Here is a 27,145-nt window from a genome sequence, read left to right as displayed (position 1 = left end):
AAGAAGAATAACAATATACAATATCCACAGTGTTCGGTAGCAAGAGGGCAAATATACAAGATTACAGTACAGAGGAGGAAGGTGTGTGTGTGTGTATGTGTGTGTGTGTGAGAGTACATGTGTGTGTACGTGTGTGTACGTGTGTGTACGTGTGTGTGTGTGTGTGTGTGTGTGTGTGTGTGTGTGTACGTGTGTGTGAGATGGAAGGGAAGGGGCAAGAGAAGATGGGTGGAGGGGGGGTATTTCTAAATTACAGGGTCTGTACAACAAAGAGTCCTGAGAGAAGGAGGGAGGAGAGGAGGAGGAGGGAAAAGGCGCTACCTCTGTCGGCTGAGTTGTCAATTGCTGCAAAAAGGAGACAAGAAAAAGAAGGAAGGTTTCAGGTTGCAGGCAATGGAGCTGGTAAAAGAGCAAAAGAAAGCAGCAGTGACATGAAATTCAAAACCTTCTGTTATATCAAGTTATCTAGTTTAAAAAGAGATTTGCTAAACACATTAATGCACCATTCAAATGTGAAAGTTGCAAAAAGGAAGATCAGATTATGCTGAGCAAGATGACATTGTGTGATAATTACCTCCGCCAAGGAGGTTATTTTTTCATTGCCGTTTGTGTGTCTGTCAGCAGGATCACGCAAAAACTACACATCCAATCTTCTTGAAACTTGTTGGAAGGGTGAGACATGGGCCAAAGAAGAACCCATACAATTTGAGAGGGGTTTCAATCAAGGGGAGAGATCTGTATGCCAGAGGATCCTTGGGCAAGATACTGAAACCCAGTATTGCCCCTGATGGCAGCGCTGATGGTCCTTCTCACAGAAAGAGTGCTGCCCATAGATGTACTGTATGAATGTGTGAATGGGTGAATAGCAAAAAAAACTGTATTGTAAAGTGTGGTCATCAAGACTAGAGAAGTGTTATATAAATCCAGACCATTTAGCATTAAAAGAAAATGAAAAACATTTCTTGATCTGCACCAAAATGTAATGGCTTCTTCCTTGACCCATAACACATTCTTCAATCTAGTCTCATAGTTATTCATCAAGTAGTTTTTGAGTAATGCCACTAATTAACAGGCAAACAAACGTGGATGAAAACATAACCTCCTTGGCGGAGGTAATCATGAATTCCTTTGAAGAGGACGGAGACGCAGCGGCATCATCGTTGCCGTCGTGTCCTGACACTGACCTCGTTTAAGAGATACTGGGAAGGTCTTGCTATCAGTTCCGTGCTTGTTGGTGACCTCGCAGGTCACCCCGGCCTTCATGATCTCGGCTGTGGTTTGCAGGGTCACGGTGCTCACCACCTTGTTACCTTCCACTGACACAGACTGGCAGGGGGAGAAGAGGGAGGAGGGAGGAGTGATAGAGGAGAGAGGACAAAGAGAAGACATTTTTGACATGTTCCTCCATCATGTCTCAGCAAATACATTTTAATTTTGTGGCTTATTTTCCTGTTGCACTTTGAACTTGTTCATTCTTTGGTGGATAAGTCCCGTCCCTTCCATTGTGCACACACTTTGTTCAGTTCTTCATCCCATTATTCTCATTCACACAAGTTTAACTTCATCTTTCTTAATGGATATCCACATGTTCGTCTGAAACCATCCAATCTTTCAGGATCATTCATTTTTTATCTAATTTTTTCAGTTTATTTGATATAAGACTTCAATTATGAAACCATATTCCCTCTGTAAATTTCTTAAAAGCCGCTTACTATGACATTTTCTTTTCAACTATATCCCATCAATATAAAATATTAGTATAAAATATTACAGCCCCACAAGCTCTCTCTCACCCCCCCCATTGGGTTTGAAGTTTAACATGCCAGTTTCCCAAGAAGAAGATCTTAAGATTCTATGAAAAATGAATCATGCTTCAAACTTCACATCTTGACCAAAATGGAAGCACCACTAGTAATAGCTCTGTTTGTTTGACACACATCTTCACCTCCACAGGCTGTTCATTTCCCTCCAGGAAAGCATCAATGGCTCTTATTTACTAAGTGCTTTTTATAAACTGCACAAGAGGAAAGAGGTATCTTTGTCTCTGCTGGCCTCGCCTTTATTTTCAAACTCGTACCTCTTTCCCTGACGGCTTCCAGGTGAACTGAGGGGCGGGGTAGCCGTAGGCCGAGCACTTCAGAGACACCATGTCTCCTTCCTTCGCCACCTCTCCTGCAGCGGGAGTCTCGATCATCGGCTTTCCTGGGGAGGGAGGGAGGTAGCGGAGGGGGGAAAAATAATTGTAAACAGTGCAGCCAAACCTCTAGACACACACACACACACACACACACACACACACACACACACACACACACACACACACACACACACACACACACAGAGATTCATAATCAACAATCAAGGAAGTGACCCTCAGCTGCTTCCACCCACTATACAACCTCCTTCCTCTGCCTAAAACAATACTCTGCACGCCCTTACACTGATCGTTGTGATTATATTATGTGTAGTTGTGGGTGAGAAAAAAAAAAAGGTTTGCACTACTTACAGTACCTAGCTGAGCAGAGTGTGGCTCAGGCTGCATTCCTGTTTACAGTACATACCCCTCAGAGTCCAAGAGAAAACCAACTGACCTGAACCTGACAGATATTCTGATTTTTTGTGTCTGAACCCGACCTGAGCCCAATGCAGATAAAGTAAGCTGCACCGAGTTTGTGTGACACTTGTTTTCCCTGAAAAAACCCGAACCCCTCGGGTTGGGTATCCTCACTCTTTTGCTAAGTTGTGTATGTGTGTTTATGCAGGTGACTTAGAGCATTGATCTGATTAAAATCTTTATGTGACCTTGCAAAAACGCTGTTTTACTTAGTTTGCGTGTGTGTGTTTGTTACCTTTGACAGTGAGGTTGACACTATACTCCGCTGTCAGTCCTGGCACAGAGGGCACAGCTCCAACACACATGTACTCTCCAGCTTTATCATAGGAAACATCTTGTATTGACAGAGTGCCATCCTGAGAGAGCACATCAGAGCCCTGGAGGAACACAAACATCAAGCAATAAAACCAGCTGGACTTCACACTCCTCTATATCCTGTGTCTGTGGGTGTGTGTGTGTGTGTCTGTGTGTGTGTGTGTGTGTGTGTGTGTGTGTGTGTGTGTGTGAAGATGAGAGCAGATCAGCATTGTGAAGTTTGTGGGCACGCTGCGATGCTGGGAAAGCAGAGAAAAACCTTCACACTCCACAATGTGCTGATAACAGATCAAAGTTGAGTCCTCCATATAATGAACCTGTCTCTTACAATTCTTCCCACAGGAATCTTTCTTTCGAAGAACAAACACCTTTTTTACCCACAAACCCAGAAGTTACTGTGTGTTTTTCATGGCACCCCGGAGACACAACAATAGATAGACAGGTAACAGCAACAAGCCTGACACTGCAGGAACACTGTGCAGATAACAGATGGAGGAGCAGGGATGAAAATCAAAAAATACCAACGGTATCAAACTGATTTGTGGTTTTACAGAATGTACAGAGTGGCTTCAAATAGACTGAAAGAGTCAATAAATCTTCTGCTTCTTGATATGTTCAAAAAATGAATTTAGGATATGACATGTGCATTGTTTGTCACTGAAAAGAGACGTGTGGGTTGTTGCCATCGACGGCTGCACAGAGAATATGCAAAATCCAAATAGTGTTTGATGCCGGCCATCGTTCCCCCAACACATGAACAGTTTTAATGTGTTGAGTAAAAAGAGATGAGGTTACTGTAAGAAGTTAAAATATAAAGAGCACATGTCTCCCACAGGGTTTGGGTTCACAGTTACACTGACACGCACCGTGTGGGTTTTTTTTTTCCTCATTCACAACATTGACCAAACTCCAGTGTCTCCTCTCCAGTTGTTGCAACTAGATCCGATACAATACAGCCAGTGTAGAGGGGCCACAAGTGTCTGTAAAGGGAGCCCTGCTTCAGACCTGCAGGCTCCAGTGTTGAGTAGCAGCTGCATATACAGTGACGCTCTGTATCACAGTATGAAATGTTGTATTTAACCACTGAAGAAGGGCACTGTAATCATGGTTGTTGAAAAATTATAACCGTCCTATAACTGTTAAAATATAGAGCCCAAGGAAGAATCTAGCAATATGTCGGAATAAACGTTATCTATATTTGTTCAGAACAACGTCTATGACCTGATTAGGAAAAAAGAGGAAAATTCTGCATAAGTATACATTTCCATGAAGCTGATAGAAAAAAGAACACACCTTTTTCCATTGAACGGTGTGCGAAGCGGACGCCTTGGTCTTACACTGCCATTCGACCTTGTCTCCGAGCATGACGACTTGAGGCTCGACAGGGGTCACGTTCACGGGGTCAATGTCTGACACGGACAAAATGAAAAGCAAATGAGAGACGGGGACGTGGACACACAAAAATCATCTATATAAATTAAACAGTTAAAGAAGTGCGACTTGAAATGAACAAGCTTCACATCATTTTAAGGACCATGTAATAAGGTTCTTAGTATGGCCATACTAAGCAGAATATTTGATTTTTACAAAGCTAATGCACTTACTCTGGAGTTAAGCCCATTTCGAAGCCTAAGTTAAGCCTCTTCCATGCTATTTCTGGGCTATCTGCACTTAATGTGTGCGATAAGATCAAATTAGGTAGTGTAGTTGGGATAACATTAAAGTAGCAGATGAACTGTGAAAAATTGAATTGGATATCGGTCGGCTGAAAGGATTCCATTAAAGCTCATTCTCCTCTAACCCTTTTAATTCTGTGATTTCCTGATGGAACAGAATGGCCTCACTGCAGCGGCTAAACGGTACAAACAGGAGGTAAACAGTTCTTTATCTGTTTGTACAGACAGCAGCTCTTTGTGTGTGTGTGTGTGTGTGTCTTTGGCTCACTCACAGTGGACATTGAGGTTGATTGTTCCGCTCAGGTCAGCGTCCAAGTTGTCATAATCCAAGGCCGAGCACCTGTACACACCGCCGTCTGTGCGCTTGACGGATTTCAGCGTCAGGAGTCCGCCCTGACCGGTGATGACTTCCCCCTGCAGGTGGAATCACAGGTATTGGTAGAAAAAGACATGAATAAAGACCAATGAGCGTAAATAAAGATGGACGACATGACAGCCCCCAAAACTGAAAGCAAAACATCTGGATCGCCCCCTGCTGGCTGGCTGTAGTATGGATGATAAACCATCTACTATCTTTGTTTGCAGATGGACCAAACTGTGTTGATGTTTTTTAACTTTGGTTTCAATAAGTTATTAAATACTTTAAAAAAGGGCTGAAACATTACAATTGACAGCTGAGACTTCTTTTACGTTTCTTTATTGTATGAAAACTCGGTGCACATGAAACACACACGTACGTTTTTAGTGAAGTCGAACTCAGGCTGAGGGTTTCCGTCAGTCTCACACTTCATGGTGACAGTGTCGCCTTCTTTGACTGCGTCGGTGTTGACAAGGGAAAAGGTCGCTTTCTCTGATGGATCTAGACGGACAAGAACAGACATGGAACAGGTGGAAATTCCTCCTTTGGATACATTTACACTGTTAGACTGTACATCATCAATCAGAGATGTGTGGTGCATTCCTGGAGGGATGTTTTACTTTCCCTCCCCTTTCTTTTCCTCATCATTCTTCTTCAGCTAACAATCAAATTCAACTGTGGCTGCTTTAAACTGAATTGTTAAGCAAAATGAGAGATACACACCCAATGATTTAAACCCAGAAAGCAAATACAAAAGATCATCTATCAGTTTTTATAGGGCTGCAGCTACCTATTGTTTTCATTATTCATCATTGGGATGATCCTCATATTATTTTATTATCTGATCTATCGTTTTGTCTGTTTTGCTTAAAAAAATTACTTTGTATGCTTCGTATCTTCGTAATTCATATTAACTAATTCACCACAAAACACTACGGAGGAATTGCACAGGACCATTGAAGGCCTTTCTTTAACCTCTGCCTCAATTCTGCTGTCGCCCTTGCTCTCCACTCACAGTTGAGGTTGATGGTGATGGTGTCGGACTTCTTCTGTTTGATCTGGTCCCCTGGCATGCTGTACTCCACGGTGCACTGGAACACTGAGTCCTTGTCGGCCTTGGTGGGCTGCATGTACAAGGTGCTCTGCATGGTGTAGAGACCCGAGGCCTCCTTCACCACCGAGGGGATCATGTAGGTCTCTGACAGAGAGAGGAGACGACATCATATGATCAACTAATCAGTTGAAGGGGAAAATAACTGATTGATTCCATTACACTGTACATAATCATTGTTTCCCACAATGCATCATGAAAACTAGTGTACAACCGGTGGTCACTAACCAAGCAATATATACCATCATGCATCGCACTCGCGGCGAAGAGAAGTAGGAGTTAGTGAGTGATGTCAGACATGTTTTATATTTTTGCCAAAGAACACTTACTCTCTTTCCTGTCCTTGTATTCAGGTAGGGGCTGGCCATCTTTAAACCAGATAATTCTTGGCTGGGGATGTCCATTCATTGTCACACATGTACCAATCTGACGCAACGTAGACAAAATGCAGGAAGAACAACAGATAAGTGGCAGATAATGTGTATCTTCAATCTCTGTACATATTTAGAGAACAAAGAAACACACACAAAGTACCCACACACCTCAGAGCTGGTGGTCTCTCCCACAGTAATGGCCTGACTCGACGGTCTTGTGAGCACTGGCTTCTCAGGAGCAACTAAAACAGACAACGGGGGGGGGGGTGCGAAGATCATTATTATTTACAAGAAGGACACTTTAATTGTTAAACCTGAGATACACACATAACCACGCACTGAACTTCCATATATGCAGCGCAACCCACATGCCTGCTGACCTTGTTAATTAAGTCGAGCAGTAAATATCCTGCCACACATCATTCCACTGTGACCTGTTTCACACGGGCTGATAAGGGTCAGATCACAAAAACACTCCCATCTGAACACACACACACACACACACACACACACACACACACACACACACACACACACACACGCAAGGTCATCTTATCTCTGCCTGCAGCTGTCGACTTCCTGTAAAAATAAACAGTAGATGGGTATTTGTCTCTCTGTCACACTCGATCATTTCTTTCTTCGCATTTTTTTGTTACGCTGCAGAGAAAAACCGCTGCTTAAAACGATTCCCTCTTCACACACCAGACATATGTAAGCATTGAGACACACAGTGAGAAAATGTTACCATTGAAAAGCAGGTTTCTTCATCCTGACACTGACCATGACAAAAACATATATTTTTCAGACTCTAAATAAGTTATTCGAGAATTGTGAATGTTCGGAGGGTTAGAGCAGGAGAGGACACACGGAGAAGCAAGATTGGTTTTATTCCGTTGAAGTGTGCTTCGGCTCAGTACACAAACTGTTTCCTCTGTACTGTAAAGCCTCAAGAGAGGGAGAGAGAGAGAAACCAGGCTATCACTGCTATGGCTCAACCCCTCAGGGGACCTCATAACTCAGTCCTATTAAGTGAAGGCAGCACTGACACACTATAATTCATCCCCCAATGACTCAAGTGTTCAAGTGTGCACAGAGGAAAATTGCTGGTCTGTGAGACAGCCTGTTCTTTTTGTTTGTTTTTACAACTTTGGGCATTAAGTGCATCTAAAAAAAGGCCCGATTGTCAAACAGCTCTTTATTGAGGTATTGTCAAACACTGACTGGCCCACTCACATCCAACAGCTTATTTTACGAGAATGCTTTAAACTTCGGCGCCTCTGAATGAATTAATGGTAAACTTGTAAGCTCATTTTCGAGGAGCAGCTTAACCAAAGTGATGCCCCCCCCCCATTTAGTGTGATTGATCAGTCCAATCCAAAATGCAAATGACTCCTATTCATCTCGGTGCAGCTGCTAAATGCAAAAAAGTATGATTGATGTGAGTTAAGGGACTGCAGTGGGAGGTGCAAGGACACGGTGCGGCTGCACCAGGGTCAGCCCTCGGCACCTGGGTGATAAATCTGGACAGTTATTAAGGTGAGATATATGAGACATGACAGGTGGGATTGAACGATTCATCAATTGTGTCAGAAGTGATTAGATTGTGGTTAATTGACCTCTCGGGGACTTATCAAAGGAAAGTGGTAACCCCCGATTGGAAAAAGCTCCACACAGTCCAACATATGATAAAAAAAAAAAAGATCTGCAGATTTTGACGACGATCAATAAATGTGACAGATCACATTTATTGATAGTATATTTCTATATGGAGGTTTTGCATGGTGTTAAATTGAGTAGTTGTGAAATGCAATAAGCAAAATAAATGACACGCATTAGGGGCGATTAAGCCACTTTAAAATCAGAGTATGCATGAACACACGCGCAGATCTGATTAAAGCATTAAACCTAGTGACGGTGACAAGTTACTCCACACATCAACAAGTGTGTGGGAAAGTGTGTATGTGTGTGTCAGGGTTGCGCTGAGCTTTAAAAGGTCAAAGTGCACTGGCCGACTCACAGAAGACTTTCAGCATAGTGGCGGCATCTGCGACCCCGTCAGGGCCAGCGTTGACCTGGCAGTAGAAGACGAGCTCATCAGAGGGCTGAGAGGAGGAGATGGTCAAGGTGAAGTCCTCTCCGATGGTGACGCGGCCGGTCAGAGGGGTTCCCTCGTCACTTTTTCCACTGCCACCCTGGGGGCGGAACGCCACGCGCTTCCTGGTTCCCTGCTCCTCCTGAAAGGACAGACGGAGTGAAAAAGGTGTAGGAAGAAGAGAAAGAAAAGAGGAAGATGAGAATTAATAATTTTGGAGAAAAAAGACAGGGAACCTGAAATAAGTGATAAAAAAATACTTTTGAAAGTGCCTTCCATTTTTCTTGACTTGAAATCCTTTTTGCTCAGCTTTGGAGTAAAACTAATACTCAGACGTTACTTACAATGTACCATTCGATGAGAGTGTTGCCAGATAATGGTGCTTCAGTGAACGTGCAGGGCAGTTTGGCAGTTTCTCCTTTCAACACTTCCACCTTAGGAGCAACCTTCACATTCAGAGCTGCGCAGCAAACTGGAGAGAAAAACACAGAAAAAATGGGATTAAGGACCAGAGGGATTTGTCAGAATGACAATATTTTAGTAAATAATATATATTTTTAACTTCTAGGTAACGTTTTTAGTCCACAAACACAAATTTATTCAAGCATTGGGAATATGCAATTATTAATTCCTCCATTCTGACGAGTAAAAACTTTTGATGGCATCTTCGAGTTGACATTTATTACACAAGTCCGGCATGACACACACGGTGATGTTCAATTTCACGATGTCAGGAGGAAATGAGAAGACAGAGACAGGAAGGAAAGACAAATAATAAAGTCACAATGTCTACACCCTGTCTCCACTGAACGCCAGCGTGCATGTTTAATACCTCAGGGCGCCGGGGCGTTCAAACACTGTTACGGGAAGCGGGAACAGCCGCACAGTGACCATGAGGGACTTTATCAGCACTGGCACACGCCTTTCCCTGCAGCGCCTTGGGCAGTCTGCACTCATCACTTGTCGTAAACACTCATCACACACACTAGCAGCAAGAGGCTGGGGTCTGTGATTACCCCACGCTTTTAGGCAGAGTGTTGGAAACACATGTACACACACATACGTGTAATACAGTATGCATGTTGTGAGGCTCCAGAGATAACAACTGCAGGGTGATGCCAGAGGGACTGACCACACATACACAGGCTTTTTACTGCACCTTGCCCTTGACACAGAAAAACACAAATCCTTCACAGGAAAATGAATATTATCTTTACTGGAAAGTGTGCATAATCCCAGAATATTAACAACATCTTCCGCTTGAAATTTATCAGATTGGATTTACAGCAATTACAGGATTTCCAATGTCAACAGAAAGTCAAGGCAGAGGAATAACTGCACCAAAACCTCCACAACTTCCAGTCCTGCAGCATTTTGTTAGTCAGAAGAGATCAGAATACTTTACTTACAGGTTTTGCTACTGTCAATGCATTTCTTTGCTGACTGAAGCATTTTTAAAGATGTTTTTGCTGAACAAGGTTTGTTTTTGAACATATAAGTGACATTTAGATCAATGACGAGTGGATTCTGCTGCAGGAGCAGTGTGTGTAGTTTCGACAGACGTCTTCACGTGGTGCTTTTGTCGATGCTCTTGGATTTGATGTGAATATTTGTGATCGCTGTGAAACAAACAGACTCCAGCTGGTTACAACCACCGATATTCCCTCAAAGGTGCATGAAGTGCAGTAAAAAAAGCTAAATAGATCCTGGGAAGCTAAAAGGCCGTCGTGACTGGCACTGTCAGTGTTCTCCATTGAATAGAGACATTAGGATGCACGCGGTGTCCTGGATCTCAATGGGAGAGAAGAGAGTGAGAGCACAGGATGAGTTCAAACTGGTTTCTGCGGTTAGAGGAGTTGCTCCCTAAACTCTCTGTACGACTTGCTATCGAGAAAAAATGTGACGAGTAGGTTATTGCATTATGAGGAGAGGAGGGGAGAGAGGAGGGAAGAGAGGGAGGGGAAGGATGGAGAGCTGGATGAAGTGATGGAGCTCCATTTCTGCTAATGAAATCACTGTAGCACATACAGCGTCATAAATCGTGTAAGGTACAGTAAGTTATGAAAACAAGGGAGTTCACTGTTGTGAGTGTGAGGCTCTGATATATGGAAACGAAGGACAACAGCAAAGGAAGGACGATGTTATTTAAGGTTAAACTGACAGATCAACTAAATCAAGTCATCAACATGGAAGGCATCAATCATCGTCTATCCACCCTCATATAGACACGTACACCCATGATGTGCTTTAAAGAAAAGATGAATGAAGGAGTGGAGCCATATTTACTGTTCAATTCAGAACTTTAACATAGAAAACACAATAAAAATATGGGTTCATACAGAGTAAATAAGTGAAGCTTGAGAGTAAACAGCCAAAATACTTTAATACAGGAAGCTCGACAAACTAAATCAAATATGGTTAAATTTAACCTCAAATTAATATTCATACTATCAAGATCAAATCCAAGTTGCGAAGGAGCGAGCTGCAGCTCTGTATCCTGTATGGTTACATAAATTAATCATCAATTTCTGGACAACAAAATCTACACGTGAATAATTTATTCCTTGCGAGAAACTGCCAAGAGCAGAAGAGGGCCGACTTCTGGGAATCACAGTTGTTTGGAAGGCTGGTTTTTTTAATAACAGGGAGAGATGAAAGTGTGTTTGCTCGAAATGTCGAAAGCGAGATGAGAGGAGTTGAGGGACTGCAACCTTGTTATCACCCTGCTGAGGAAGAGAGGGAGCAGAGGATGGAGAGAGAGAGCAGGCGTCGAGAAGAGGTAGTGGGAAGAGCTGTCAAAAACACAAACTGTGGTTACTTCGTTTAGCGCGTGTGTGCGTGTGTGTGTGTTAGTGAGAGACACTCCATCAGGGGCGGATGCGGTGATTCACCACGAACCACATGGAGGTCAGGGGTCAGTCAAGCGTTGACATTTGATGAAAAAGATCTCATGTGTCTGTCCGCTCTTTTATTCTTTCACTTCCTCATCACCCACTTTTTCCACTTCCCTACACTCTATTTTTATCCTGCCTCTCTGTACTCTATTTTTTTTTCTCCATCCTTACCCAGGATCCCGCCCTCATCAAATATTATGTCCTTCCTGCTCAGAAGCTCTGGAGTGAACCAACATTAGTTTTACAAACCGAGTCTCATGTTCCGAGTTTGTAAGAGGGATGTAGCCCAGGAGAAAATCCTCCTCTGTTTCTGCGCCAACACAAACAGCGAAGCCACACGAGCAAACGCACAAGAATGTGTGAGTAAACCGAGCGCAGTGCTTTTAGGCAGCACTCAGGATTTAAGGGTCCTGTTAAGTGGTGCATGGGAAAAATACACACTCACACACCCACACATACCACATTAAATCAAGTGATTCACTGGCACATGTGGACCCTGACTCTTAACTTGGTTACTTAAGTTATTTAGGCTTTTTAAAAAACACACAAAAACTAAAATCTTCAGAGTAAACTGGTTGTGGTGGAATCTAATCAGAGAAACTAATACATGAGTGGTTATTATGGCCATGTTAATAGATTCTGAGGGAACTTGTGTATCAGTGCAGTTTTTAATGAGCCAGACTTTCTATTCTAAATTGAATCAAGTAACTGCTGCTCCCACTGTTTTCTTTTAAATCACCCCATTATATACTCATCTACTTTATGCTGCTCCTCAGTTTACCAATTGCAATATCATATGGTATTAATGGTGCAAACAAGTCTAATAAAAAAATGATCAGACATGAAAGAACATGTTTTAGGGGGGGTATTGTTCTTTTGGTTAATTTACTTGTCAAGGGATTTCCACATGAATAAAAAAAAGTGGCTTTTACAATTGCCTCAGAAAAAGTGTCAGGAAAACGAGGACATACAAGTCTCAGTTGAGTTTAGTGCTAATTAGAAAATAAGCACGCTAACTAGTTGAAATGGTCAGACACACAGTAACACTAGAGCGGCTTTAGACTCTTGGGCTTAGTCCGAAACCACTCACTACCTACTAAATAGAGAGTTCGCCATTTTGTAGTGCAGTCCGAATGTTTACTGATTTTTTTATACCCACCATGCATCATGAATGGCCACTGGCTGAGCAATATACACCATCACACACAGCGCTCGCACTGAATGAAAGAAAAACAGCCGAAAGACGAGAGTATGATGTGAAAACAAATTTGTGTAATGTTGGAATAAAATGAAAAAATAAAATATATAAAAAGCATCAGATGTGACTCAACCGACAGCAAACAGAAAAGACTTGGTATAAACTCTCCGACAATGACAAACTTGCTGACCAAGAAAAAATGACCTGATTAGTGTTTTTCTTTTAATTTTGTAGATGAGCTCACTATAAAGATTGTATACTTGCATACTTCTACATATGCATACTCATTGTAGTATGAATAGAACTGTGGGCATGTGACAGGCGCGAGTATACAACTCTCTCTTGAACTGGGAGGGGTGAATGAGGGAACCTTGGTCTTGTCACATGTTAAATTGAAATATTAATAAACTGCAGCTGATGAAGCCATATTTATTCATATGTCAGGTCAACAACTGCTTCATCGGCTGTCTGGTGACTTTTTAGCTACGCAAGTCAAACACATTCACTTCCTGTGAAAAAATAGAAACATCTGTGTGTTATTCTTGAGTCATGTTTTGACATAATGCTGAACATTTTCTTAGACATGAATCTTTCCTGAGGTGTAGTGGTCACATGCTTATCAGTCATGATGATCTGTGTGAAAGTGGTAAAATAAATCACAGAGGATGTGTGAGAGGTTTTGAATCTAACCAGCACTTGTTTTTTAGTCTTCTGTCTGGTGTTCGGTGTAAATGCATGTGCAACACTGAGAGGAGGTTAAGGCAATGATAGTCTGAAATACATCTTTCTCTCTCTGCTTGTTGCCTCCTCCTCCTCCTCCTCCTCATCCCTCATTTGATTTTTCTGCCTGTCTCCCCTCTCCTCCCCTCTCCCATCCCTTTTCTCTCCTTCACACACATCTTCTTGGTGTCCTTCACAATATGTTTTGGACCCGAGTGATCAATCAGGCCTCGGCTCTGTGTTTTACACACACACGGCAGCTGGACGGACAGAGACAGGCAATTAAAACATAATTAAGGAGTCTTCTGTCCAATCCAAGCCTAGAGCAGTGAGTGTGTGTGTGAGTGCAAGAGTGTTTGTGCATTTAGAGGCACAGTCTGTTCTGCTTTCAGTGCGTGCACGTGTGTGTGTGTGTGACAGACAGACAGACAAAGAAAGAGAGTGGTGGGGGCAGCTACATGGGGGTCTCGTTAGCTGACGCAGGCTGGCTAATCGGATTTAGCCAAAGAGAGGGAAAGTGTGTGTGAGGTGGAGTGTGATGGGGTGCGTGACTGGGAAAGACAGATGGGAACGAGACGGTCTGACTGTGACCTGTATATACACACACGCTCACTCACACAGACACACATACAGTATATCTATAATGCATGTGATATTTATGAGTGAACCACCCCACAAAGCTACAGTTAAGTACAGAGTGTGCAAAAAAAGAAAGAAGGAAAAAGATCCAAGTGCAGTCAAAGCAGCGTGGTGGAGCAAGACACCCACATCTACTGAAAAGTTAATGTGAAACCATCTTTAATACTCTCTGTGTGCATCTGCTCCGGCCGTTTTCTTTGACTCGTCTCTGCCTGCTTGTCTTTCACATAAAAGACACACACAAGCAGGTGCCCCTCATTATGAAAGGAACCAGCTGGATCCTCCAACCCTCTCTCTCTCCTGTCCTCTTTTCCTTCCCTCTCTTGTTCTCCACTCACCTACTGTCGTATTCTGGACATCAAAACCAGAGCCCCTCTCTCTCTCTCTCTTTCTGCCTCCAACGCCCCTCTTTTTATTCCCTATTCTCAAAGAGCGTCTTTAAATACCCGGCACTGAAACCAGCTTGTGTGTCTCGTCTGCACACTCATGTTTGAAAGGCAGAAAAAGATGGTGGGAGAATGGCACTAAAGAAAGCAACAAAGGGGGAGGAAGAGGAAGAAAGGGAACAAAAGATGATGTGTTGATGTGCACATCCACCTCCACCTCCGTGTCATCCAACTAGAGCTTCTTTATGAAGCCACCATGGGCCTCCTGACACTGCTACCTGCACGTCTTCCTGCTTACCCAAACAGTGTTAGATTACAGTCGGGAAAGAGTCAAAGACACAGAGCACCGGATCCGCACCAGTGCCAAGACTGTGACGAGGAGCGTACGGACGACTTGCTCCATGGAGCAGGTGAAGCTCAAAGAGAAGTGCAATGCGGTACCTGCTGGATGAGGACTGTGTGTGTGTGTGTGTGTGTGTGTGTGTACCTGTGTATGTGTGTGTGTGTGGTCCAAACACATCCCTGGCCTCTAACAGGATTAGTGTGTTTGACTGTTGGCAAAGCAAACAGTGTCCTGCAGCAGAAGACACAGCCTCAATGTCACGAGGACTGCGGTCATTTCAAAAACAGCATGGAAGATTAACTTCCACGTTTTTATTCATCACTTTCCAGTGATTAGAGTCTTTTATAAAATGTTCACTATTATTTCTCAATGTTCTGATTGTGGCTTCTTCTGTTTTCTTCTACAATGGCAGCATCTGAAGCTGAATTCTTCCTCCATTTAGAACTGAATGTGGACTTAAATGAATAGTTTCACACAGTATATATGATTATGCACATTATTTGTGAATCCTCTGCTCACAGCCATTCTCACATTCTACCACAAGGGGAACACATGAATCTAAAGCGTAGACAAAAGCATGACACAGTATTAAAGTATGTCACAGTAGTGGTGTCAATAGATGAATCAACTCCAATGACAGAGGTATCTATAGTTCATGTACAACTGGGGCTTCAATCTCATCACAATGTCTTCTTGTAATCCTGAGCCAGAGGGTCTGTGCACATGTGAGTACAGTTGTGGCAGCGAGGTGTGGCCGAGTGCCCTCAGCCCCCTAACACGTATTAACACTCACTAATGTTCCAGACTGGATCTGTCTCAAATCTCTGATTCACAGGTCGTCCATTTATTTGCTCAGTGCTCACGTTTGTCTGCCTGCACTTGTTGCATCTGAGAAAATTACCCAGCAGGACCAGATGTCAGGTGGAAATATAAACACAAAAAATGCTCAGAAAAAATAGGGTTGTTTTTCGTGAATAATACCACTGGATATAATAAAGTTAGTCTGTAAAATTCTGGTATGGCAAGAGGATGTGTCATCTGTTCCCACTCACTCGTTTGAAAATATGTGTGTGTGTGTCCTGGGGTGTGAGGGGGTGGGCATTGGCGGGCTAGGTCAGAACGCCAGTGTCAGGGTGGGTCCATGTAAGGCCTGAAATCCGTCAGTGCCTGACTGATGAGACAAGAACAGGTGCAGTGCAGAAAGAGCAGCTGCTGCAACTCACTCACACTCACACACGCCAATAACGATTGCCACTTAGAGAGGGCAAGGGAGAGAGTGAGACAGACACACAGAACGACACAGATGGCAGACAAGGCCAAAGAGAGGAAGTTTCCCAACCGAGCAGAACAACCAAACAGTTGTAGAAGTAAAACCGGTGGCAACCAAGGAGACCGACCACTTAGACACAAAGTAAGAAACAGGAACAGACTCACTGTCTCGATGGAAACTTCTACTAATTTGAAATCAATCCTTAGAGCCGTGCATAGCAGAATAAGTTCTGCAATGTCCGTCAGTGCCAAGTGTCCTGCTAAGGTTTGACCTTTGTGAGGGAAGCATGATGCTGTTTAGCAACCACTGTAATTTACTGCTATATTCCTAAAGTTGGATTTCATATGGCCAGAAAGAGAAGACTTGGATTAAAATAAGGAAAAGAAAGAAAAAGGAAATGTAAATCTCATCTTACAATTGGTTTGAAAACTGATTTAATACTGAAAACTGTCCTGGAATGCTTCACTATTATGTCTGATCCTGTATCATATATGAAGAGCCTCTGTACATATACACTACGCTAATACAAATATTCATTCAATATATTCTGAACAATGCAAAATCCACTAATTACCATTACAGAAGCTGATTCAGTTCTGACTCATTCTTCACAAAATGTCCAAACCAGTGTGAATAATCATAGTAAGATTCCTGGTTGACCTTCCCACACACATGCGTGGTTGTGCATGAACACTGGCTGCTGTTTGCTCTGTGTATGGCCCTTTTGTATTTGCTATTGCGACATATTTTGCTTATGTTCCATGACAAGGGACGTAAAGTATTTCAAGTGCCTTCATATTGCTGTCACACGTGTCCCCTGATGAGCCATTCACCAGACGATTTGGGGGGGGGGATTAAACGTTTTCACCAACTTTTAATGAACAAACAGTAAAGAACACAAGGTTTAATGTAAAAAAAAAAAAAAAAAAGAGGACGTCACTCTAAAATACCAATTAAAGCAATAAAAGATTCAGGGAAGATGCCTGTAAATCTCCAGTCAAAAGCTTCTGCAGCTTTAATTCCAAGCCGAGCTCTATTGTACTTTAAAGATGGTATCTGGTCACTGATTGGAGTCAAACACAAAAACATCTTCGGTGCTCATGTTTCATTGTCTGGTGAAACATGGCGCCTGTGCTGTGTTTAATGCTGGTGTGTGTTATGAGGGTTATGTGTGATATCTGTCAGCAGGGCAGTGTGTGTGGGGGGGGGGGGGGGGGTTGTCTTTGATTAACGGTAAAGATAGGCTCGATCCCGGATGTGCAGATGCCACATGCAAAGCTCTCGCACCACAATTACAGGATATGGAGAGGCCTGTCTATCTTCCTGTCTGGGCTTGTACAGATGTACCACCTGAGTGGAGGTAGAATACACACCTGGGACCCTGCGGCAACATTACATACACTCACACACACACTCACCCGTTCAGGTTGCTACTGGTTGTAGAGGTCATCTGAAACTGAGCAGACAAGACCACTTTGTTTATTTATGGACACTAAAACAACCAGCTACTGTGTGTCTGTTATGGACGAGAGAGAGGACATGCAGCCAAAGAGAGACTGTGATGGCAAATAGATTTTATTAGATGTTAGATAAGAATCGTGTAACCTGTTATTGTGTTCTCAGGCCTCTGAGTTCTCAGCACTACCTTAATTTTTCCGTCAGGCTCCAGTTTTATGGTTCTGATATCAACCTTCTCGCTTGAAATTGGATCCTTCTATTTTGCCTGTGTGCTACAAGAGCTACAGCCTTGAAGGAAGCTGATGTGATTAGCACTTAAAGCGTGTTTAACCTAATTTGGATTCATAAGTAGAACTTTGTTTGAAATGAGCAAGGAGAGACAGAGGACAGTTGTCGGTCGGAGGGAACAAGGACAAGAGTTTAGCCGAGTTCTGATGTTCCCAGGGACTTAACGTTGATGTAATAGAGCTGAGTAAAACATAAGGCTGTTAGCAATTAGTCTGGGTACGCATCAGTCTTCTGCACTGCCATGAACCCAGTAATATTAGCATCTGTGCATGCAACTCGACGACTTCAGTGACTCTGCAAATGATGTCTGCCGGCCAGGCTGCGAGTGTGTGTGCGCGCTTTTTTGTGTTTGAAAGAGTGTGTCGTGTTAGGGTAGAGGGCAGAGGGGTAACATCACAGTGTGTGCAGTTGCGACGGATAAATCACAGATGTACTGGTGTGTGTGTTGTGTCATCTCATGGCAGTTTAAGGGCTCAAGACAAACAGTGTGAAGTGGGATACAAGGTCGGCCCCTCACACACTCTTTTGTGTGCTGGGAGATTCCCCCTCGCCGGCGCAGTAGTCCCGGCAACGGGGTGAGAAGTCAACCTCATTCAAACAGGGGAGCTCGGAGCTGTGTGGTCACCGAGTGTGTTTGTGTGGGTGGGTGGGTGTTGCTGCGTCGGGAGTGGGTGTGTTTGTCCTCTTCTAACATGAGCCAGTGAGTCAAGAGGAGAAAAAGAGGACAAGGATGGATGATTGGAACAAGGACAACAAACAAAAAAAGAAAACAAAGGAAAAGCGAGACAGAGGACATGAGCAGAATATAAATCCCTGCAGCTGACATTGCAGTCTCACAAACCATTCCGCAAAAAGCAAGTTTGAAAAATAAATAAATAAAATAAAGCTCAGACGTTGCGTAAACAGATTATAAATAGAGCTATGAATACATGAGGCGGCCGAGTTTTAGTGCTGTGCAAGTATTTCTGCAAAAGTAGCTTTGATATATTGTCTTACTGATAAACCTAAGGATCCTCTGAGTGTCCTACCCCATTAGAGTTGAATTGCACTCCTCTCACACACAGAATATCTGGGCCATTTGTAAAACTAATATCTTTTAGCTGACACAATCTGGTGCCATTATATGTGGCTGCACTAACAGTGTGAAAGGATGACAATAGACATGTCGCGCTCCTACTAGAGCTCACATCTGGGTCTCAATACAGAGGTGGCAACAAAGGGGAAAAAAAGCCAAGGCCAAGGCAGTGAATGACATGAAAGATCTGATAAAAATATCAAGTAGAATTTCATTACTTTTTGAATCAAAGGGCACAAAACAGAGAGGCTCCACCAATTACTGCTGTATGTTTCCTCCTGGCAGCCCTTCATTTTCAGGAGGAACTCAATTTGGTCAAGAGAGAGAAGGGCAAGGGGGGGGCGGGGGGGTGAGTGTGTCCTCCACGAAAGAGAGAAAACCCAATCAGTGGATGTCACTAAAGGGGCAGAGATGAGAAAAGGTGTTAATATTTAATGTTTTGGGCCCCCCCGAACCTGGGCCTCCTTTCCCTCTTCCTTCCATCCCTCTCCCCTCAGGCACTCCAATTAACACACCCTGTCCTTTGCTTCCCCCTCTCTCCCAGTTTTCTCTCGCTGTTCCCTCCTTCCTTGAAACAGCCCCTGGCGAAATATAAAATTTAAAAACGGGAGGCAAGGGTATGCAGCAATGGAGGAGACAGGAAGGCAAAAAGAATGAGAGAGTTTGCCTGGGATACTGTTAGGCAGCACGAAGCAAAGTTTGGACGAGAACAAGTTGAGAAGGAGAACGAGCAGACACAGGAGAGGACTGATGCAAATGCAAGCGTGAGCGCGGCATTAAACCGGAGAAAATAAAGTTTGCACAGAACAGAAGCTCCATGAAAACTGGAGCAAAGGAAAATGAGAAAGATGAGGAGGAGAGGGTCTGCCATATATATTTTCTATTCCCCACAGTCTCTACCTATTTATCAAGGTAAATGACTTGCTTTAATGGGCCAGAAAGATATGCAGTGTTTGGCAGAGGCAATCTGCTTGCATGTGTTGCCGCTAATGTTGCTGGCGCTCCATAATGGGGAATCCTAATGAGGTGCATTCAATGATGAGTGAGGCAGTAAAGACGGTAAATTCCTATCAGAGCCCAATAAAGGAAGGGGCAGCCCTGGAGAGATGATGGATGGATGTGTTTATGTTGAACTAGATTTTGATATAAGGATATTTAGTATTTTGATTTTTAAAGAAATGTCCAACATGTCTTAACTTCCAATTCTTGTGAAGCTGTATAAATGTCAGCTCACACATAAGTGACCACGAGCACCTTTTATCTCCATTTATACGATGATGACTTTATGCATAAAGACTTTCAGGTAAGACCATAGGCCAACGTTATAAAGTGATGGTGGCAACTAAAATAGAAAATGAATTCCACAAGAAATAGGATTAATCATTGGCTCTGTTTACCTCTGATGTGTTTCCAGTTTTCATGTAAATATTTACAGTGCAGCTTCAGTGAGTTTTTTCCATCTTGCTATACAGCATGAAGTGATAATGCTGTATTAGTAACTTGTGGTCATTGAACAGTGAGTGAGTGAGATATCTCCCCTGGTATCGCCCCAAACTACAACGTAACCCAACACATTTCTATTCCTCCAATATGTAAGAGGCTTTTTGTAACAGATATGTTTTGTTCAGGCGAAGCAGATCTCAGAATTGACAAAGCTCCCTGCAGAGCCACAGCAGACACCATATTACTGTTTTCACACATCTGTAAAGTCAATGGAGCTTCCCTTTGAAGGCACCACTTGTGCCTGGGCGGTACAATTTCAGATAATGCATGATAAAGAGCTGCAGCATTTCATGGAAATATTCTGGTGACTTGTTGAAGTTATTGTCTTACTGATAACTCTAGATCCTTCAATGCTTTCCTAAAGGCTTAATGTGGACGATGAAACAATATTATATATATTGCAGAAGTTGAGCATTGCTCCATTGCTCTTACAGTGGTAGCGCCTCAAGGATTTTCTTTAAAGGACCCACGGTCCATCACTTTCCAGTGTGAACAGGATTTGATATCGAGAGTGACACAAAGAAAGACAAATAAAAAGAAAAGGTTGCCCGGGGGAGATTGTGCTCAGGATTCAATGTCCTGTTTTTTTATCTAAGGCAAAACTCACATGGCTCCATGTTGTTAGGGATTAGAGAAACCGAAGCAGTGCAAATGAAGGTCACTGCTGTTGTGTCAATGGATATCCTTTAACAGAGGTGACTTATGGCAAGAGCTGGCGCTATCCATTTTTGTCACATTGGACTTGAGGAAATAGGAAATACTAGCAAACTGTCTCGACTGCGAGCAGTGCATGCTCTCTACCACTGATTATTTTGTGTTTCAAAATGAAAACGTATCCACACTGCTGCCTTTCCAGTCAAGACAGATTGTCAGAGAGAGGGAAGACGAGGAGAAATGCTGACTCAGAGTATAAATAAGGGGAGAGACATTAAGACTGCAGCTAATCTCACTAAAAGGGTTGGGACAAAGTGCTGCTGCCTCTGTTGTCTCTCTCACTTCCCCTCTCCCTCCATCCTTGAATCAATTTATCCTGCAAGTCATTTCCTCCTGGTCTGATAAAACCTCAGCACAAGGTAGCGCTTATGTCCATTTACTGTAAATACAAAAACCCCACTGGCCTGTGTCCATTACAGTGTTTTGTATGTGTTTGTGCATGTCCCTAAGAATACTCTGACTTAAGGTGTGTTTGATTAAGATAAAAAACTCAGACACTCTTGTTCCGGAGGGGAAATCAGATTTAAGATAAGTTATAAGGTGAGGAAAAGGTGAAAGGAGGCCAACATGTGGGGTCTCGGGTTTCTGCTCTGGACACTACTACCAAAGACACACACACACATACACACACAGAGAGAGTGAGAGAGCGAGCATGGCTGTAGGTCTTGATAGGTCTTCCCGCTAACACGTGTATTTTAATACTGATGAGCCTCGGGATGAATGTCTCATGTTCTATTTACAGTCGCCTATTTACAGTGTGTGTTTACTGTTACATTCACAAACACACCTGTCTGGCCTTCATATCTCAACAGCATGATTCCTCAAACACGCTGGTTCCCTCTGTCACCTGTACAATCGTGTCGTGCTGATTTGTGGCACCCAGGTGTTTTGTTGGCCAGAGGAAAGGGCCGCCTCTTCCTGGGTGGACGGGTTAGACACACAGAGTGAGGTAAACAAAGGGAGGGACCACAAGGCAATGTGGGTAAATAACACCAAGATGCTACTGTAGTTCTGCTCCGCATTGTTGCCCTGGTGAATACTACTTGCATCCAAAACCACCTTAACTGAAAAAATGCATCCTTTTCTGTGATTTGGTCTTCGATCCACAGAAGGACGCTCTACCCTCTCTTAAATTTTGTCAGAATCCTTTCAGCATCAATTTTTGAGTTTGACTGCAAAATCGTTGATCATGGAGGTCACCAGAGGACAGAACAAAGGTTTACCCTGCTGAGATTCAGACTTTCTCAGTCCTACGAGATGTTGGCTACAATCACAGTAAAGTACCTCCAGAGATTTGGCCACTTTGCTCTGGATTTGAGGTTTTTATATGGATGGGGACCAGTAAATGTTGGCACGGATGCTCATTTCCAAACAAAATTGGATTTTAGATTGAGCCAGCCAAGCCTGGACACACTCTGCCTTCTCCACACGGATGCATTGATAAAAGTGGCAACAACGTTCTTGCTTTTTTCTTTGCTTCACTTTAGCAGAATCACTCTCAGCATTATTACTCTGATGCATCCTCTTTTACAGCCTTCCTCCTGCTCTTTCTTGTCTCTCACTCTCTCAGTTCGAAGAAGTGCAAAGTAGCACTCGGCCCATCTCATTTGGAAAAAGCCCTCCCTGCACTTCTAATGAGCTTCATTTTGGCAGAAGAGGGAGAAAAGCCAGTGAGAGGAACACCATTTCCACTACTTGAGCTGACAGCGGCTCCCTCTCGAAGCCCTCTTCTATTATCCACATGGGACGAGACAAGAGGGCTGATATAGGGGGAAAATCGTGGAACAAATGGATAGCCACTCTCCCTATTAGCCTCCATTATCCGAAAGCATCATTTCATAACTAGCGTCTAACAAGGCTTCTGTGTCTGCGCCTGTGCCCCCGTTGTATCTCTGAATGTGTGCCTTGGCTGAGCTAGGATACACAAATCTGGTGTGGACAGCTCGGAAACCAGAGAGAATTGCCCTTCTTTGTGCCCGAGCTGAAATACGAGAGCGCTGGCTGTATAAAGGGGGTCTTATAAGGGGGCGAGGGCACTCCTTAGGGGGCCAGTCAGCCGGGCGTGACAAGCCGGTACCGCTGTAATGAGATAACAGGCCACTGGAGTACGCGTTGATTCATTCCTCCTTTCTTTCCTCGCTCTACATCCATTATCCCATATCCATCCATTGCTCCATTTTTTAAAGCAGGCCATCGTGTTCAGCAGCCTGGTAAAGCCCTGTGTGTGAGGGACAGATAGAGGGATCGAGAGGAAGGGGTAAACACACTGGCAGAGATACAGATAGAGCGAAGGAGAACGGAAAGGGCACGAGAGTGTGGAATTGAAAGCTGGGAAAGGAGCACGTCTTTTTGTAGGTGTGCTTCTGAAAACATGTTCAAGCGTAGGTTAACAGGAGCGTGGAAATCTTGGAGATAGCAGAGAGGGAGTAATCTGGAGATAGAGAGACAGGGAGTATACAGCACGTGTCACTGCCTCCAGACACGCTGGGTAAAGCCTACCTCCACTCCTCAGCCACCAAAAAATTACCCCTGCACCTGCCCTCTACTCCTACTCCCCTCCCGTCTTGGACAAACCGACTCACACAGTGTTGACAGTGACAACACTCAGTGGGTGGTAGCAAGACACGGGAAATCCTGACTAAAAGCTGAGGTTAATGTGTGCTCGGGATATTTGACTATTAGCCAAGCAAACTACCTCAAAACAAAAGCCCCCACTCATGACTTTTTGCTCTTTGACCTCAGCTACACCACCTGATTCCAACTTACCTTTCTCACCTCCTCACACTCCAACAATGATTCATTCACTGAATAAAAACACATTTGTTTTCTGTCTCGCTCTTCAATCTGTGTCTTCTCATTGTATATTGGTTAAGTAATTGCCTCTGTGGTATGATTACTGTATTTTGGTCATTTATAGTCGAAGTTGGATTTCATTAGAGCGACATGAGCTGTACGCCCCTGCTTGGGCTATCAACACTCGATGTCCCAAAACAGAGTATAAGCCAGAGATTTAGAGCGTCTGTCTAAATCTGTAGGCTCCTGCCTGCCATGGCGCGCGCGCGCGCACACACGCACACGCACACGCACACACACACACACACACACACACACACACACACACACACACACACACACACACACACACACACTACCTACTAGCTCTACCTCCCACCTCCTGTTCCTTCTCCTCTACCTACTGCTCTCCCCCTCTTCTTCTTTTTGCCTATTATGGCGGATTAACTTATAATGCTTGAATGAATTTAAGTGTGTGTGTGCGTGTGAGGAGGAGGGGTGTTATAAAGTCACACATCAATACACACACAATCGCTGGCTGGCTGGCAGATATGGTCACAAGCCCACTGGCACAGACACACAGAGCCTTCTGGACGTCAGCAAGAAACACACACACACACACACACACACACACACACACACACACACACACACACAGACACACACACACACACACACACACACACACACACACACACACACACACACACACACACACACACGAACCAGACTCCCATGCCGAAACTGAGTGAGCGAAAGGTGCAGAATCCAAACCTAAACCCGTATTAATCCCCCTGATCCCTCAGAGATAGAATAATTCTGAGTTAATTACTATTCTCCTGCATTCCCCTCTTTCGTCTCCTTGATTTTTAAATCCACTAAACTCCCCCTTTTCCCTCAATCAGGCAGCTGTTTTAACATGCTCTCTACATCCGTCTTTGTCTCCTCTTCCACATTTCTATTTGTTTCCCCTCGCCATTCATCTGCTGCTTTGGCACACTTTCCTACACGTTGTCTTGACAGAGATGAAATTAGAGGTAAATGTGGTTATGAGCTCTTCTCTACTCCTCGGTTTTCCTCTCTCCCACTCTCTGACACAAACACTGACAAATGTACAGGTCTTAGCAGCAGCTGACACAGACTCTGGCATTGAGAGCGTGTGTTTCTGGAGTTTGGAGCCACTGTGAGTTTAATTAGAGTGAAGAGGGACCACATGGCCGAATGTCTGGTTGGTGTACGACTTGCTGAGAGGCTGCAGAGACACACTAACAAGCTCACCGTAGAAGCAGGCTGAAAGAAGAATATACATCCGCGTGCAAACACAGCTAACTGCAATGTATTTATAGCTATATGGATACAGTAGCTGCACACTCATTTTTATGCAGACAGCTTCCTCAAATATCTCTTAGTCTCAAGCTAACATTCTCATGCAGATAACACTTTAATAAAAAGATAAAATGCTCGCGTGGTATAGACCTAATAGCTTCCTACATCATTGCCCATGTCACACTGCATTATCCTGTGTGTCTCGTGGTATTTTGTTGCATGTGAGGTGCATATTTTACATACAAGAAAAAAAAAAAGAGAATGCAATACCCCAAAGTGGTTTCTATTTTCTGCACCAACACTTCAAGACAGGCCGGCAGATAAGCTGGAGACAAGGAGATAGCGAGGGGCCCAAGGCTGGGCCATACATGGGTATGGGGCAAGGAGACAGAAAAAATGCTGAGGCCTGCACGCACACACAAAAACACACACACACATATTTACACGCCCAGACTGCATATTTCAAATATCATTCAGCATATGGGCAGAAGGAGCACACATATCACACTCCGGTATGCAGATCACGTCTTATGCGTTCATATATTAACGTAAACTCGGGGGAATATGAGCGCACAAACACACATTCCAGTTAGCCAACTCCCATCTGGGTTAGCCTTCAGCATTCCTCACTAATCTGCACCATAATGGCACACCTGTCTTCTCCCACTCCCTATTACCTCCACAAAAATACAGTGGGGGGGTTTAATGGAGGGAGCGAGGAGGAGGGAACGCTAAACATATTCATGAACAAATAGCTGATCCATCCTCTCTCTTCATTTTCTCTACCTTTATCCATCTCTCTATCCATCTTCAACCATGAACAGTCTACTTTTTAAAGAAGGGGAGTATGTGGCTTGTCTTTACTTTAGACAGGGGGGTGTATGTAACCACGGTAACAGACATAGAGGTTATTGTCATAGCTAGACAGGCATTATTGGTGAAAGTGGGAAGGATGGGGCATGAGAGGGGTTTTTCAGAGGGCAGGTCAGAGATTGGAACAGTGCAGGCCAGGGGGTGAATAACTAAAGCAGTGGGCAGGCGGGGTAGATAGGTAGGTCACATTATTATTGATTGCCTGACATTATGTGGACGACAGGGGGAGTCCAAAGAGACAGAGGAATAAATTGTGGCTTGACATCAAAGTCAGGCAGCTGACATTGAGCCTGCGGGGGACAGAGGCTGCCCAAGGCTGGATTAGAGGTGGATGGATACTCACAGACACGCACATACACAGAAATAAACAACGAGAGCCGCTATTCACTGGTTACCTGATGACATGCATGTGGTTGGGAAAGAGCTCAGAAATGAAAATGGCAGAATGAAACAGGAGGAAATGTCAACTTTCAATCGTTTTCATTTCCAAGCCCTGGTTTTTTCTTTTTTTTAACGAAGCCGCTTCTCAAAATCTTTCCGACTAAGACACGAAAAATGTCTCATTTACACATCAAGCCTCACCAGAGGTGCTTTATTCCGGTGCTAATATAATTTCCAATTAGCTACCTAGTACAGTTTTACATTTATTAATGTTTCATTAAATCATTATTCATAGCTTGGCTGATGATGTGATTAGAAAAGAAGTGGGAGATAACAGATGAAATAATTAGGGAAATGAAGCACAGATTTTAATATTCAACATTCAATCTCATTTTAAACTGATTCCAGATACACTTGTCTTGTGACTCTGCAAAGCAAAACCAAAAATGTAACTGACAAGGGAACAGAGTTGTGTGAGAAGACGATTGCATGAGCGTCCAACACCCACACATTATCCAGCAAGGGTCACGCCTGTTGGGTCAAAGCTTTCATCTGTGGGCATCAGACCTGACACAGAGGGCACCATCCGTCATTGTCTGCTAAATGATTGACCGCCCTGTGGAGATGGCTATCAGCTAAGCTAGCCGGAGCCTGGTGATAATATCTGGAATGTGTGAAACTGGAGAGAGAGAGAGACAAAACAACGCGCAAGTCTCGACCTGCGCAGTCCTGAGGAGACACTGA

General features: G+C 43.7%; 1 protein-coding gene across 3 annotated transcripts in view; it reads right to left on the bottom strand.

Annotated features, from left to right (window-relative positions):
• Positions 1 to 27,145, bottom strand: part of bcam (basal cell adhesion molecule (Lutheran blood group)) — a 48,960-nt gene that overhangs the window by 6,692 nt on the left and 15,123 nt on the right. For 2 of the 3 annotated variants that reach the window (XM_020093313.2, XM_020093312.2), the window contains exons 2-13: positions 8,885 to 9,012; positions 8,466 to 8,682; positions 6,617 to 6,690; positions 6,404 to 6,500; positions 5,979 to 6,161; positions 5,343 to 5,464; positions 4,878 to 5,019; positions 4,223 to 4,338; positions 2,850 to 2,991; positions 2,078 to 2,202; positions 1,185 to 1,326; positions 322 to 345 (exon numbers count right to left, since the gene is read on the bottom strand). In XM_020093313.2, coding sequence (XP_019948872.1) covers positions 322 to 345; positions 1,185 to 1,326; positions 2,078 to 2,202; positions 2,850 to 2,991; positions 4,223 to 4,338; positions 4,878 to 5,019; positions 5,343 to 5,464; positions 5,979 to 6,161; positions 6,404 to 6,500; positions 6,617 to 6,690; positions 8,466 to 8,682; positions 8,885 to 9,012 — 1,512 coding nt within the window. The remainder of the gene's footprint in view (positions 1 to 321; positions 346 to 1,184; positions 1,327 to 2,077; positions 2,203 to 2,849; positions 2,992 to 4,222; positions 4,339 to 4,877; positions 5,020 to 5,342; positions 5,465 to 5,978; positions 6,162 to 6,403; positions 6,501 to 6,616; positions 6,691 to 8,465; positions 8,683 to 8,884; positions 9,013 to 27,145) is intronic. The other variant, XM_069537052.1, reaches the window with a different exon arrangement.

Source organism: Paralichthys olivaceus, chromosome 13 (assembly GCF_024713975.1).
Source record: "Paralichthys olivaceus isolate ysfri-2021 chromosome 13, ASM2471397v2, whole genome shotgun sequence".
Classification (NCBI taxonomy): domain Eukaryota; kingdom Metazoa; phylum Chordata; class Actinopteri; order Pleuronectiformes; family Paralichthyidae; genus Paralichthys; species Paralichthys olivaceus.
Note: the sequence above shows the minus strand (reverse complement) of the source record. Positions and strands in the feature narration are given on the sequence as shown.